This window comes from Xenopus laevis, chromosome 8S, assembly GCF_017654675.1.
Source record: "Xenopus laevis strain J_2021 chromosome 8S, Xenopus_laevis_v10.1, whole genome shotgun sequence".
Classification (NCBI taxonomy): domain Eukaryota; kingdom Metazoa; phylum Chordata; class Amphibia; order Anura; family Pipidae; genus Xenopus; species Xenopus laevis.
This window is the reverse complement of record NC_054386.1, coordinates 1,033,376-1,050,376: the sequence shown is the minus strand read 5'-3', so window position 1 is coordinate 1,050,376 and position 17,001 is coordinate 1,033,376. Positions and strand designations below refer to the sequence as shown.

The following is a 17,001-nucleotide window of genomic DNA, read 5'->3' as shown; positions in this document are numbered from 1 at the left end:
AAGGGTCGAATTTCGAAGTAGAAAAAGCTTTGAAATTCGACCATCAACTTGGATTGGAATTGGAATACTTCGACTTCGAATATCGAATTTGAACTTTTTTTACATTGAATTTGGCCATTTGCGGTTGAAGTAAAATCGTTCGATGGAACGATTAAATCGCTTGATTCGAACGCTTTGAAGTATTTCGGCGATCGAACGAACGATTTTTCTTCGACTACAAAAAATTTTGCTCTAGATGGCTAACATAGCACTTCGGCAGGTTTAATTTGGAGAAGTATTAAAGTCAAAGTTTTTTTTAAAGAGACAGTACTTCGACTATCGAATGGTCGAATATTCAAACTATTTTATTTCGAATCGAATTCAAAGTCGAAGTCAAAGTTGTAGCATCCTATTCGATGGTCGAAGTATCCGAAAAATTACTTCGAATTTTTTTACTTTGAAAATTCCCTCGAATTTACTTTGACCCTTGATAAATCTGCCCCTAAATTGATACAATTAGTTGATCCATTTCTCAGTAGGATCTATGGGGAATATCAGTATCAAGCTGCCTGTAATGACACTCAGGGATTCTGCTCAGCAGGGACAACGATAACAAATGTATCAATTAAATGTATTATTTATTATTTAATATATTAATTTAGAACAGTTTACAGGGTCGGCGACCCCCCCCCCTCCCAGAGTTGCTTCAGAAGGTTAAAAAGTAAACTTTACACTTCAATATTAGAAAGACAGTCACAAATAGAAAATAGAAAGTGATTGGAAAAAGTCTTTATTTCTGGTGAACTATCTGAAAGCAACTGAAGTGAAAAAGTGTTTAAAGGTGAAGAAGTGGTTTAATTAAGAAGATAAAATATTGAGACATAAGAGTGAGATGGTCCAATAGAGGGGCAGTAAAGTAATGGCAGATGTTTATTAGGGAAAGAAGGAGAAGGGGGAGGAAAGGGAAAAAAAGTTCCTCTCATATCCCTCCGCAAGGCAAAGGATTTGGGGGGAGGAGGAGTAAGAAAGAGGGAGGGCCCTTGGAAGTATGTGGCCTGTGATTGGCTGGGGGAAGGATTGTGATGTGTGAGCTCTCTCATTGGTTCCGAGATGTAAAGGTTAAAGCAAATTCTCTTTCTTCCCCCCAGGCTGCTGTGTGTGCGGAATGAATTGTGTGGAATTGTGTCACTTCTCTACTCGTGACTCTACTCGTTACTGCTCTACATTAAACTCCTCTACACTGAACTCTACTCGTTACTCAGAGGAGACGCCGCTTCTTCTCTTTATTCCGCTGGGACATCCAATAGATTTGCTGCTCCGGATTTTATTTATTTCCACATTTATTTTTCATTGTCGCCAATTTCGTTTTGTTTTTGCTTCATGACTTTCCCCGTGTTCGGAGCCGGCGGTGCGACACAGTCGCTGCTGCTTCTTCCTGCGACTTGACGCGACTCTGCTGCGATTCTTCTGACATGTTGGACATGGGGGAGAGGAAGGAGCTGAAAATGATCCCCAAGTCTTCGTTCAGTATCAACAGCCTCTTGCCTGAAGCCGCTCAAAGTGACAGCCGACCCCCCCAGCAGCTCCATCATCTCCATCATCTCCTCCACCAGCCCCAGCAGCTCCATCATCTCCAGACTCAGCTCCAGGGGGAGGAGGAGCAGGACCAGAAGCTCCAGGAAGCGAAGACTGAGAAGCGACTCCCCCCGCGCAACTTGGACTCGGCCTCCGCGGAGCCGCCCGGGGAAGAGAAGTTGGAGGAGGAGAAGAAGTTGGAGGAGAAGGAGGGAGAGAAGAAGAGCGGTAAATGCGAGAAGCCTCCGTTCTCATATAACGCGCTGATCATGATGGCGATCCGGCAGAGCGCGGAGAAACGTCTGACCCTGAACGGGATCTACGAGTTCATCATGAAGAACTTCCCGTATTACCGGGAGAACAAGCAGGGCTGGCAGAATTCCATCCGACACAACCTGAGCCTCAACAAGTGTTTCCTCAAGGTCCCGCGACATTACGACGACCCGGGCAAAGGAAACTACTGGATGTTGGACCCGAGCAGCGACGACGTCTTTATCGGAGGAACCACCGGGAAACTGCGCAGGAGATCCACCAGCTCCAGGGCCAAACTGGCGTTTAAACGCGGGGCCAGACTCACTTCCACCGGACTCACCTTTATGGACCGAGCGGCGGCTTCCCTGTATTGGCCCGTGTCCCCTTTCCTTTCCTTGCACCACCCCCGCGCTACCAGCTCCCTGGGCTACAATGGGGCCCCCAGCTCCTACCCCAGCGGACACCCCCTGCCCTACAGCTCAATGTTGACTCACAACTCCCTGGGCAACAACCAGTCCTTTTCCACCTCCAATGGTCTCAGTGTAGATCGACTGGTCAATGGGGACATCCCTAGTTACGCGACTCATCATCTCACCGCGGCCGCTCTGGCCGCCTCCGTCCCCTGCGGACTCTCTGTACCTTGTTCCGCCTCCTACTCCTTCAACCCTTGTTCTGTCAACTTTCTCTCCGGACAAACGGGATATTTCTTCCCCCATGTTCCTCACCCCTCCAGCAGCACCTCCATGTCAGCCAGGCCGACCCCCTCCTCCCCCCACATCCCCTCCACTCTCCCCTGCGACCCCCTCAGACCTGCCCTCCCCACTTTCACTTCTGGACTCTCAGGGGGGCTCTCAGATTATTTCACTCATTCAAACTCCTCATCCAACTCTTTGATACATTAACATCTGGGGACAAGACTGGAACCTTTTACATTTCCATTCTCAAAGGAAAAGACAAAAAAACAAAGCAAAAAAAATGCATAAAAAGACAAGTCCAGGTATTTTTTAATGAAATCTCCCCTTATTTTCTATTCTGTTTGTTGAGTGTTGAGGCTTCTGTACAACTGAAAGTCTTGTGTCCAAACTACTGGGTCTTTGTCTTATGTCACTAATAAATGCTCCACATTCTACTTCTCTTCTGCAGTATTATTATTACTATTATTATTAGTATTATTAGTATTATTGCTACTGGATCCTGCTAATAAATGATCAGCAACCAATACTAAAAACGATAGACTCTCAGCAGCTCCCAAAGTGTCACTTGTTGTATCCAACTGTCATTTCCATACGACTCCAACAATAAATATATCTATTTTTTTTTGCCCATTAAATATATTTCCTTTCATCATCATAAAAAAAAAAAACAACTGGGTTTTTGTTATCGTTTACTTTTTTTAGACCAAAGATTGGGTTGTAAGTCTACTGATACCATAACAATCAGAGAAGAATCATATTAAATCCATATCAGATTTCTGCAGTGAAAGGAAAACTAGATTTAAAAAAATACAAGATTTAGAGGGAAACTGAATTCTGTTGTGTAGATTTTATTGTATGGGCCCACTAACCGGCCGGTTACCTTATTTATTATTTTTTATTCTTGAAACGATTGTATTTGTAGGTAAAACCTTGCAGAAATAATTCTGTATAAAATGCACAAATGTGAGTTTATTGTAACTGTTGCCTTTAAATCTCCTGATTGTGAAAATGTGCAGCTCACAGGCCTGTGTTTGTCACTTCTATATAATGTTCACTATGAAGACATAACAAATAAACAAAACAATTCCATAGGCCAAATTCCTATAAAATACAATTTTTTTTGTCTATTACATGAAATTAATTTGTGGGGAAAAAACAAACAAGGACCTGTGAAAGTTCAAAGTAACTTTATCTTGTTATAGATTAGTATATTCATATTAGTATATTAGTAGATTATTATATTCATATTTATCCACTTAAATAGATGGGCATTAAAAAGAAACTGAGTTTCTATATTGTTTGTATTTAATGCAGAAGCATCTTTATTGTCTGCATCATATCAAGCACGTGTTTGTCTGTGTCTTTATATTTATATATAGTATATGTTTTCCACTTTATGTAACTATGTATATATATATATATATATATATATATATATATATATATATATATATATATATATATATATATATATATATATATATATATATATATATATATATATAGTGAACAAACATATTGCATATTGAATATGAATATATATATATATGCGCACAGACACAGAAACATGTTTTTAAAATAATTAATAGGAGCACATTCTGTAAATACTCATAAATATTCACCTTTTCTATAAGTCAGTCTAAATTACTAGAAAATGGGGCGATTGCTGTTTATTTATGTCACATCTCTATTTATGGCTTTCTTTTTTCTTTTTAATTTTTTAATAACTATTATGGAATAAGAAAGCAAACTAGCTGCTAATATCTTTATACCTATAGATCTATATCTCTATTTATCTGTGTAAAAATATATATTTATATACACGTTTATATATGTGTCATTTGTTTAATTATTTATAATATAATTATAGCAACGTGCAATATATATATATATATATGTGTGTGTATATGTTTATATCTATCATATATATTTATTCCTTTGCCTGTTGCATCCTGCTGTAGCAATATTTATACTTAAACAAAAAATAACTCTGTTCATGATAGATAAATAGACAGATAGATAGATAGATAGATAGATAGATAGATAGATAGATAAATAGATAGATGATAGATAGATAGATAGATAGATAGATAGATAAACATATAGATAGTTAGATTTATAATAGATGGATAATAAACAGATAGATAATAGATAGATACATAGGTAGATAAATAGATAGATACATAGGTAGATAAACAGATAGATAAATAGATAGATAGATAGATTTATAATCGATGGATAATAAACAGATAGATACATAGAGAGAGAGAGAGAGAGAGAGAGAGAGAGAGAGAGAGAGAGAGAGAGAGAGAGAGAGAGAGAATATATAGAAGACTGTGCCTTTAATAATGCCTCTCACCCAGGCTCAATGTTTTTGTAAGATTCATCTTTTAATAAGACAATAATTATAAATATATGTATATATGTGTGTGTGTGTGTGTGTATATATATATATATATAACCTCACAAGGATCAGTTTTATTTGGAGTATAAAAGAGTTGAGTTTCATGCAAGGTTTTCCCAGAACATGTTTATTTAAAGGCCTATTATATAATAATGTTAATGATGGAACATTCAGGTATATATTTATTTTTACAGAAGGAAAGTCATTTGTGCAATGTAAGTGTCGCTGCAGTTGAAGTTGAGGAGCCTTTATATATATATATATTTATTATAAGGAGCACACGCTGCAGCCTCAGGAAAATAATTACAATACCATAAAAAAAAGAGTTTTTGTGCTAATTGGAGGCCGCAGGGAGTGATTAGAAATGACTCATTTGTCGGGTATGAGATTTACTGTACAATAATGAAATGATCTGGGGATCAGACAATAATAAGTGTAAAGAGAAGAGCCCAGTGCAGCCGATGTGAATAGAAATCCCCCAGTTTTCAGCAGCATTTGGTTTATTCCATTCAGCCCAATCACCAGTAATAAAATAAAACCGTTCAGTCAGATTGTGGCCCCTGAGAATCAGGTTTGAGGGGCCCAAGTGTGCGCAGAGTCCCAGACAGGGAGGATTGGGGAGGATTTGGGAGGATTGGGGAAAAACTCAATTAAGAGATAAAGAAGCAACAAATGTATCAGATCTAGGGATTTACCCAATATAGCGGTTAAACCCAATCTCCCCGAATAATGACAAATATTGTGTTATATTATGTTATTGTGTTACTCTCATCTCATTTATCTGCTTATAAATAACAGCCCGGGGCAGACAATACATATTGGGATCATTGGGAATTGTATTGTACAGGTATTGTATGTTCTTAAACATATATATCTATATATCTATATCCACCTGTACTGTATCTACTGTGTGTAATGTCTCTCTTTGTTCTCTCATAGTATTAGATTATTATCTCATGTCCTGAGAAATGGATTTATTTATGTTACGGAGACGAATATTTATTTGGGAAATTAGAGTAAAGATAGATGATAAATATATGACGTTGTATATACAGTACAGATACACAATATCCATTGCTTTGCCTCGATTTCAACATATAGGCCCATATATTCATGATGTGTGAGATGATAATGAAAAGTGATAGATAAATAAATAGATAGATAGACAGATTTATTAGATAGATAAATAGATGATAGACAGATAGACAGACAGATAGATAGATAGATAGATAGATAGATAGATAGATAGATAGATAAACATATAAATAGTTAGATTTATAATAGATGGATAATAAACAGATAGATAGATAATAGATAGATACATAGGTAGATAAATAGATTGATACATAGATAGATAGATAGATGATAGATAGATAGATAGATAGATAGATAGATAGATAGATAGATAGACAGATGATAGATAGATAGATAGATAGACAGACAGACAGACAGACAGACAGACAGACAGATAGACAGATAGATAGATAGATAGATAGATAGATAGATAGATAGATAGATAAATAGATAATAGATAGATAGATAATAGATGATAGATAGATTTATTAGATAGATAGATAGATAGATAGATAGATAGATAGATAGATAGATAGATGATAAATAGATAAATAGGATCAATCTCCTTTCATTGCTTACAGTATAAGTTAGTGTACTAAGCAATATAAATATATATATGTGTTTGGAAATTGATTTGCTTATTAAAGCTGAGTACTATGTGACTGTTGGGTTTCCAGATAGATGAGTTTTGTCATTGGGAAGAAGGATTTCTGGTTTGGGCCCACTCTCTGCATGGCTTGTATGTGGCTCCCATAGTAGACCCTTATCTATATGTATAACATTTATTATTTTGATTTGAAGTCAATTTTTTTGTTGAATGAGGCATCAATGGACAGAAGGGAGCATCACTCTGCTAAAAGAAGAGTCTAGTGATTATGTGCCATGTGTATGAGGCCTAGTCTAGTGTATGAGTGTGAGTGTAGAGTATAGGAGTGAATGTGAGTATAAGTGTATGAGTGTGAGTGTAGAGTATATGAGTGAATGTGAGTGTATGAGTGTGAGTGTAGAGTATATGAGTGAATGTGAGTATAAGTGTATGAGTGTGAGTGTAGAGTATATGAGTGAATGTGAGTATAAGTGTGTGAGTGTAGAGTATATGAGTGAATGTGAGTATAAGTGTATGAGTGTGAGTGTAGAGTATATGAGTGAATGTGAGTATAAGTGTGTGAGTGTAGAGTATAGGAGTGAATGTGAGTATAAGTGTATGAGTGTGAGTGTAGAGTATATGAGTGAATGTGAGTGTATGAGTGTGAGTGTAGAGTATATGAGTGAATGTGAGTATAAGTGTATGAGTGTGAGTGTAGAGTATATGAGTGAATGTGAGTATAAGTGTGTGAGTGTAGAGTATATGAGTGAATGTGAGTATAAGTGTATGAGTGTGAGTGTAGAGTATATGAGTGAATGTGAGTGTATGAGTGTGAGTGTAGAGTATATGAGTGAATGTGAGTATAAGTGTATGAGTGTGAGTGTGAGTAGCCTTGTCTGGCGCAGATGTTGGCGCAAGGGTCGTTGGTTAGTGTGTGTCTGTGGATTTGTAGAGGTGAAGGCGAGGGGCAATGAGCTTTAGGGCTGGTTGTTGCCACTCACTCACTAACTGGGCTTCACAGACTTGTCCTAGAGGGCGGGGCCCCAATGTATCTCCAGTGAGGACCTTCCCTCTCCAACACCTCAACCTCCTCAAAAACACCGCAACCCTCAAACTGATGGACCTTCACCCACAAATCTGACAACAGCTCCCACTGCAGGTAAGATGGGAACTCCCTGCCAGGGCACTGAGGGGTTAAGAAGAAATAGTAAGGGCTGCTGGGGTCTCATGTATTGAGTTGAATCCAATTAGTGACCCTCATTTAGGCGAGGGCTTTATAGTGATGGAGCTGCCTGCGCTTTTTCTACTTATTCTCAGTCTTAATTTGTCTCTTCTCTCTGCTCATTCTCTTTAGATTTGCCCTGGAGTTTGGACTATTTTCCAAGAAGCATCAACGTCTCCAACTGCAGCCGGTGAGTCGCATCATCCAGTGTCTCATTAGATGTAAATCTTGTGCCCAGAAATACAACAAAAACAACAACAACAACTATCATTTGTCATTATCTCAGGCTTCACCACATGAGAACTAGAAGCACAACTGGGACACTTGGAGCAAAGCCCTAAACATATAACTGTCCTATTAATCTATTAATCTATTCGGCTGTGTGATATCACAATGGGCATCAATTCCTAATGTGTCCCACATCATTAAATACTTATGCATATATGTAATACATGTATTTAATTGTATGCGGCTATGCATATTATATATATATATATATATTATATATATATAGATCAAGAGTACAAATTATAAATCTGTATTGAAAAATATATTGAATTCCTATCATTTGTTTGTTGGTGGACTCTTTCCTATTAATAACACATCAGTATAACATTGTGTTATTTGTGCTAGAATTATGATTCGAAATATATAAATTCATGAGGATTTATATGTATTTACATTTAAACAAATATAATTATATTTATTCATTTAAAGGGCTTGTTCACCTTCCAAACACTTTTTTTCAGTTGAGTCATTTTGAGATTGTTCACCATAAACAAAGACTTTTTCAATTACTTTCCATCTTTTATTTTTTACCGTTTCCCCAAAATTGAAGTTTAAAGTTGAATGTTTAGTGTCTCTGGTGTTTCAGTCTCACTGATCCAGAAACATCTGAACTGTTACAATTTGCTACAATTAGTTGATACAATTAGTTGATACATTTAGTTGATACATTTAGTTGATACATTTAGTTGATACATTTAATTGAAACATTTAGTTGATCCATTTCTCAGCAGCATCTCTGGAGTATCAGTAACTATTGTATCAACTATTGAAAAATGTTTGAAGGTGAACAACCCCTTTAAAAAAACACACACACAAATATATATTGCAATTAAAAAAATCTATATTATTAATTTAGTTAAATTAATTAAATTAGTATTAATATTGCAGCAATGTCGGTTGTGTGCTAATACTTTAAAAAAAGTTTTTTCTAGATCTGTGCGATTTCCTCCTGGACTTTATTGTGAGAACAGACAGAAGAGGGCGCTCGGTGGCAAGTAAATACCATTTCTATTTGCCAGTTTGCAGTTGTACAGGGGAAAATAGCCAGTGAGTAAGTGACAGTTGCAAATTAGAATCTTTTATGTTGAAGGTTCCACCTGTGCTTTATTTCTTTGTCATATTCATCTCTTCCCATGTGGTACATTTTGTTTTAATTCAGACTAATAGTGAGACTTAATATAAATGAAAGTTGGAAACAGATTGTTGTGAATGTTAGTGGATGTAAACTATTATTCTTATAATTATTATGGGTGAGATATATATAAATATACTGTATGTATGATGTAAGGTTTCCTATAGACACTACGTTAACGCTTTGCGCCAGATGGTGTCAAACGATTTTTTTTCATAACAATAAATGGATACGGCTAGTGCGACAAAGGAGAGTTTATTAACTGTTTGAATTGATGTTAATTAAATGTATTAATCAAGTTACACTGCTAAAATGAATGGATTTGGCATAGGTAATGTTTATAGAATTGTGTGTGAATTGCACAGATACAGTAAGTGCAACAAAGTAAAGAATTATGCCACAATTCACTACTAGTAGTTGCTTTTTATCACTAGGTTTCCAGTTGTTTTTTTTATAGTGTAACAAAGAGGAACCGTCTCTATTAGTAAAGTCTCTCACTGCTCCAGTTATACTTCCCCTTGGGAACATTCTGATTTGAGATTGTAAAATAATGGGGAAAAACAGTTCACAATGCCTTGTATTCATTTACCCTATAGATACTTATTGGTTTTTTTGTTAATTACAGGCGTGTCATTAAAGAAAGGTTTTTTTTGTTATTGAGGAATAATTAAGAATTCTGCCCTCTGCAGTTTTGCGCCAAATGCTTCAATTATGTCATAAAGAATATGGAATATGCTGAGTTTTAAGAAAAACTGATATCTTTATATTTATCTCTCTCTCTCTCTCTCTCTCTCTCTCTATATACTTATATATATACATAAAGAGAGAGAGAGAGAGAGAGAGAGAGAGAGTAAATACGTTTTTACGTTGATTTAATATTTTTACATCTTATTTCTAAATATTTTTTTTATTTCTTATTTCTGAATGTTTTTATATCTTATTTCTGAATATTTTTATATCTCATTTCTGAATATTTTTACATCTTATTTCTGAATATTTTTATATCTTATTTCTGAATATTTTATATATTTTATTGCTGAATACAAACATGCACAATACAGAAATATATTTTAATTTTTATCAGGCTTGGGGAGTTGGTTTGTTTTCTGAGAGTAGTTAGTTATCCTTTAATTGCACTGGGAAATGAGGAGCTGCTATTTCAATTTGCAGAATTCTGATTATAATACAAGGAGATGAATCCATTGCTTTTTCATCAATAATAAAAATAAATAAATAACTGACTTTATCGATCTGTGTGTTTAGTTAGACGTTTGTTCCAATCTCTGCTGTTTGCTGATCTACATCACTTGGCCACAATTGCCCAATATCACTTTACATTTATATATTGGGATTATACATTGATAATAGACATATGGATAAATAGATACAGGAATAATGAAAACGTAGGCACAAATTTTTTATATAGTAGGTGTTTAATATGGGATTTTATAGATAAGTGCAATATATATATATATATATATATATATATATATATATATATAATATATATATATATATATATATATATATATATAATTCCTTTAAAAAGTGCCACTTAATGAGAGCAAGTCTGGTTGCTTTCTTTTACTCTATATTTCATTTATAAATATAGTACACATAGAATTAAAAAATAGAAATAAAATAATAGATTTAATAAATAATGCAAATAAAAAGAAATATATTATCTGTAATGGGCCCAGAAACGCAGATCTCATTATTGTATGACCTGAACTAGTTTTCTTTTTATTATTATTATTTTATGAATAGATAGTTATATCAATAACATACATGTACAATAACAACAGAAAGTACATTCAAAAACATGCATTCATTAATAAGGTATTTAATAGAAGCATTCTAATATATTGATTTAAAAAAAAAAACAAATAATCAAATTTGTAGTAAAAGTACTAACTATAGTGAAATTGGATATTTTTTTTTTTTGAAGTGTATAGCTATGGTTTTATTTGTGGGTGAAATTGGATATTATTAATATATAAATATAGTCGTAATGTAGATTTTATTATTTTCATAATAGTGTCGTATAATGACGATTCCATGGAGCAATGTGAATATAGAATTGAGTCAAATTTAGATCAGTTTGAGAAAAGTTATTTATGAAGATTTTCCATTTTGACCTGAACTCATTGACTAGATATTTATATAATGTTAATAATAATTAATAATAATTATTAATAATAATAATAATAATAATAATAATGTTATGTCTGCAGGTAGATCATGTGTAATACATTTTTAGGTGAATGTGTGAAACAAAAAAAAGAATTAAAACAAATGAGTTGCCAATAATGTGAGGAATATGATGTCACCAGTAATAATTACACACTAGATAAATAAATATATAATATAATTGGCCAAACAAAGAAGAGATTCCAGGGCTGGTTATTTGGCTCCAGTCTGAACAATAGAAAATAAACTGGTTATTTATAAAATAATTCCTGTAACAGTCCCAGTCCCAAGAGGAAGGTGCTGAGCCCAGGGGGGAGATTATAACAGAAGCCCCATAGGGAGTTATGTTCTTTTATAACGAATATCCCCCCCCCCTTGTCTTTACTTGTCCCAAGTCATTAGAGAAGGAGGGATCTTCTTGTTCTACTAAAAAATCATAATTATTTACGAATATTCGTCACAAATGAAATATTTATTTCAAGAAGAATTTCTTTGTGTTGGTCCTTTGGCTGCAAATTGTTCCTTCAGCGATTTCCACTGACAAATTCACTTTGGAGTTGGTTGATCAATTTAAAATATTATTTTGACACCAATTAGATATTTTTTCTGGGCTCCTGGTCGCGCTGACATGGAAAATGCATTTAGTGATAATGAAAAGTCTTGTGGTTAATTAAACCCACAGAACTTCATGGGGAGTGTGTAGAAAAGATAGTAAGTTCCATTGCCAAAAAGAGACACAATCACTGGCTGAAATAAACTGTAGGTTGGAGCAAATTTATTCCTTAGAAACATGAAAACTCCTGCCAATATGTCAGCTACAAATATACACAAATATATAAATATATAGATAAATACTCACACACACACACACACAAATATATATATATATATAAATACACACACACACACATATACACAAATAATATATTTTTATATAAATACACACACACACACAAATATATATAAAAATAAATACACAAACACACACACTCACATACACAAATATATAAATAAATCAACACACACATATACACAAATATATATATATATATATAAATACACATACACAAATATATTTATGTAAATACACACATACACATATATACAAATATATATATATATATATATATATATATACATACACACACATAGACACAGATATATAAATATATATGTATATAAATACAAACACACATATATAAACAAATATATAAATACACACACACACACATATATATACAAATATATATATATATATATAAACACACACACACAAATATATACATATATAGGGTTGAATTAGATGAAAAGATAATCTTTTATGAACAGCAGTTGCTATTATATGTATTATATGTATTATATGTATTATATGTATTATATGTATTATATGTATTATATGAATTATATGTATAACAGGGACTGGGGATTCGTTATTATGTACCTACAACTCCCATCACAAATATAGTAAATGCACGAGGCAGGGTTAGACAAGGGCAGTTTGTGCGCAGACTTGTACTTTTATTTGCCAGGAATAAATATAACGCAAAAGCCACGGAAACCTTTAGCCAACCAGTAGTTTCAGTGAGACACTATTAATAACGAATCTCATGCCTTTGACTTATTCACTTTACTGCTCCTCGTTTCCTTCTGCAAATTGGAACATTGGTTTACACGAGCGACTTCCTGTTTGTTCTGTCGCACAAGTTCCAGTCGCAGATCTCTAATTGCGCACAGTCTTGTCGCCTTCACTATTTCCCGTCTGTTGGTTCTTTATGAAAACTGCGGCTTCAGGTACAAATTGCGTTTAATCGGAATTTCGAACGATTTTTTTTTATGCCCATTTTTTTTAATCCATTGATTCCCCCCCCCCTGTATAAAGCGGAGCAGACTCACCACTAGGCGGGAATGACAGTTATTATAATTATAAATAAAGAGACATTTCATCTTCATTCAGGATCAGCAACTGCCGCTCATCTACTCATTTAGTCGCAAGAGTTTCTCATCACATTTGTTTTACAGCCTAAAAAACTCAACTGAGTAGAATTTGGGGGGTCTGACATGTCAGATACAACGAAATATTTGCTTTAAAGGGGTGATTCACCTTTAAGTTAACTTTCAGTATGTCATAGAATGGCTAATTCTCAGCAACATTTCAATTGGTCTTCATTGTTTATTTTCTATAGTTTTTTAATTATTCGCTTTCTTCTTCTCACTCTTTCAGCTTTCAAATGAGGGTCACTGACCCCATCTAAAAACAAATGCTCTGTAAGGCTACAAATGTATTCTTATTGTTACTTTTTATTACTCCTCTTTCTATTCAGTCCCTCCCCTGTCTATAATCATGTCTCTTATTCAAATCAGTGCATGGTTGCTAGGGGACTTTGAACCCCAGCAACCAGACGGCTGAAATTAAAAACTGCAGAGCTGCTGAATAAAAATAACTCAAAAACTACAAATAGTAACCAATTGCAAATGATCTTAAAATATCCCTCTCTACATCATATTTAGGGGCATTTTTATCAAGGGTCAAATTTTGAATTGAAAAAAATATCAAAATTCAAATTCAAAAATGAAGTCAAAGTTTTTTTTGTCAAATAGGTCCGTATTCAATCGAATAGGTCCGTATTCTGCGAATTGTACGAATCAAAAGAACAGTGCACTCGATCTAATTCAATTCAAAGTTTTTAACAAAAAACTTTGATTTTTCAAAGTCCACCAATTGACTCCAAATAGGTACTAGGGGGTCCCCTATAGGCTAAAACAGTAATTTGGCAGGTTTTAGATGGCAAATGGTCAAAGTCGAATTTTTAAAGAGACAGTACATGATAAATTTCAGTATTTGAATTTTCAATTTTTTTTCAAATTCTCAAATTTGGACTATTCCCTAGTCGAAGTACACAAAAAATAGTTCAAAATTCTAATTTTTTTTCATTCGAAAATTCACCTCGACCTTTGATAAATCTGCCCCGTACTGTCTCTTTAAAAATTCGACTTCGACCCTTCACCATCTAAAAACTGCTGAATTGCTGTTTTAGCCTATGTGGGACCTACTCTGACCTATTTGGAGTCAATTGGTGGACTTAGTTATCCACTGTTACTATAGGCACCATCTCTCCCTACTATACCTGCTATCCCACAGTCACACTCCCTTCCCAGAGACTATTATCCACTGTTACTATAGACACCATCTCTCCCTACTATACCTGCTATCCCACAGTCACACTCCCTTCCCAGAGACTATTATCCACTGTTACTATAGACACCATCTCTCCCTACTATACCTGCTATCCCACAGTCACACTCCCTTCCGATAGACTATTATCCACTTTTACTATAGACACCATCTCTCCCTACTATACCTGCTATCCCACAGTCACACTCCCTTCCCAGAGACTATTATCCACTGTTACTATAGACACCATCTCTCCCTACTATACCTGCTATCCCACAGCCACACTCCCTTCCCAGAGACTATTATCCACTGTTACTATAGGCACCATCTCTCCCTATTATACCTGCTATCCCACAGTCACACTCCCTTCCCAGAGACTATTATCCACTGTTACTATAGATACCATCTCTCCCTACTATACCTGCTATCCCACAGTCACACTCCCTTCCCAGAGAGTATTATCCCACCATCTGTCCCTACTATACCTGCTATCCCACAGTCACACTCCCTTCCCAGAGACTATTATCCCACTGTTACTATAGGCACCATCTCTCCCTACTATACCTGCTATCCCACAGTCACACTCCCTTCCCAGAGACTATTATCCACTGTTACTATAGGCACCATCTCTCTCTACTATACCTGCTATCCCACAGTCACACTCCCTTCCCAGAGACTATTATCCACTGTTACTATAGGCACCATCTCTCCCTACTATACCTGCTATCCCACAGTCACACTCCCTTCCCAGAGACTATTATCCACTGTTACTATAGACACCATCTCTCCCTACTATACCTGCTATCCCACAGTCACACTCCCTTCCCAGAGACTATTACCCACTGTTACTATAGACACCATCTCTCCCTACTATACCTACTATCCCACAGTCACACTCCCTTCCCAGAGACTATTATCCACTGTTACTATAGGCACCATCTCTCCCTACTATACCTGCTATCCCACAGTCACACTCCCTTCCCAGAGACTATTATCCACTGTTACTATAGATACCATCTCTCCCTACTATACCTGCTATCCCACAGTCACACTCCCTTCCCAGAGACTATTATCCCACCATCTGTCCCTACTATACCTGCTATCCCACAGTCACACTCCCTTCCCAGAGAGTATTATCCCACTGTTACTATAGACACCATCTCTCCCTACTATACCTGCTATCCCACAGTCACACTCCCTTCCCAGAGACTATTATCCACTGTTACTATAGACACCATCTCTCCCTACTATACCTGCTATCCCACAGTCACACTCCCTTCCGATAGACTATTATCCACTTTTACTATAGACACCATCTCTCCCTACTATACCTGCTATCCCACAGTCACACTCCCTTCCCAGAGACTATTATCCACTGTTACTATAGACACCATCTCTCCCTACTATACCTGCTATCCCACAGCCACACTCCCTTCCCAGAGACTATTATCCACTGTTACTATAGGCACCATCTCTCCCTATTATACCTGCTATCCCACAGTCACACTCCCTTCCCAGAGACTATTATCCACTGTTACTATAGATACCATCTCTCCCTACTATACCTGCTATCCCACAGTCACACTCCCTTCCCAGAGAGTATTATCCCACCATCTGTCCCTACTATACCTGCTATCCCACAGTCACACTCCTTCCCAGAGACTATTATCCACTGTTACTATAGGCACCATCTCTCCCTACTATACCTGCTATCCCACAGTCACACTCCCTTCCCAGAGACTATTATCCACTGTTACTATAGGCACCATCTCTCTCTACTATACCTGCTATCCCACAGTCACACTCCCTTCCCAGAGACTATTATCCACTGTTACTATAGGCACCATCTCTCCCTACTATACCTGCTATCCCACAGTCACACCCCTTCCCAGAGTATTATCCACTGTTACCACCATCTCTCCCTACTATACCTGCTATCCCACAGTCTCCCTTCCCAGAGACTATTCCACTGTTACTATAGACACCATCTCTCCCTACTATACCTACTACCCTCCCAGAGACTATTATCCACTGTTACTATAGACACCATCTCTCCCTACTATACCTGCTATCCACAGTCACACTCCCTTCCCAAGACTATTATCCACTGTTACTATAGGCACCATCTCTCCCTACTATACCTGCTATCCCACAGTCACACTCCCTTCCCAGAGACTATTATCCACTGTTACTATAGGCACCATCTCTCCCTACTATACCTGCTATCCCACACAAAATCAGCTCATTTCTCAGTCTAATAAGTCTGAACAGGTTTTCATTGTTAGGGTTGAGGTCCTGTTTTAAGCAGGCAATCTACTCATTGTGTAATGGGCAAGCAAAACAAGCAGGCAGAAAGCCAACAGGACTATGGCAATGGAAGCAGTGATCAGGGCTCTTGTATAGTTGGAGTAAACAGTCGTCCCAAGTGATGG

General features: G+C 36.1%; 1 protein-coding gene across 6 annotated transcripts in view; it reads left to right on the top strand.

Moving 5' to 3' along the window:
- Positions 1 to 933: 933 nt before the first annotated feature.
- LOC108700624 (forkhead box protein G1-like) overlaps positions 934 to 17,001 on the top strand; it is a 30,566-nt gene continuing 14,498 nt past the window's right edge. Inside the window, exons 1-3 of one of the 6 annotated variants that reach the window (XM_041574853.1) lie at positions 934 to 2,803; positions 7,920 to 7,977; positions 9,008 to 9,070. In XM_041574853.1, the coding sequence (XP_041430787.1) occupies positions 1,452 to 2,708 (1,257 nt within the window). In that variant the 5' untranslated portion in view covers positions 934 to 1,451 and the 3' untranslated portion in view covers positions 2,709 to 2,803; positions 7,920 to 7,977; positions 9,008 to 9,070. Of the gene's footprint in view, positions 2,804 to 7,383; positions 7,725 to 7,919; positions 7,978 to 8,997; positions 9,127 to 17,001 lie in introns of those variants that run through there. The other 5 variants (XM_041574851.1, XM_041574852.1, XM_041574850.1 and 2 more) reach the window with 5 other exon arrangements.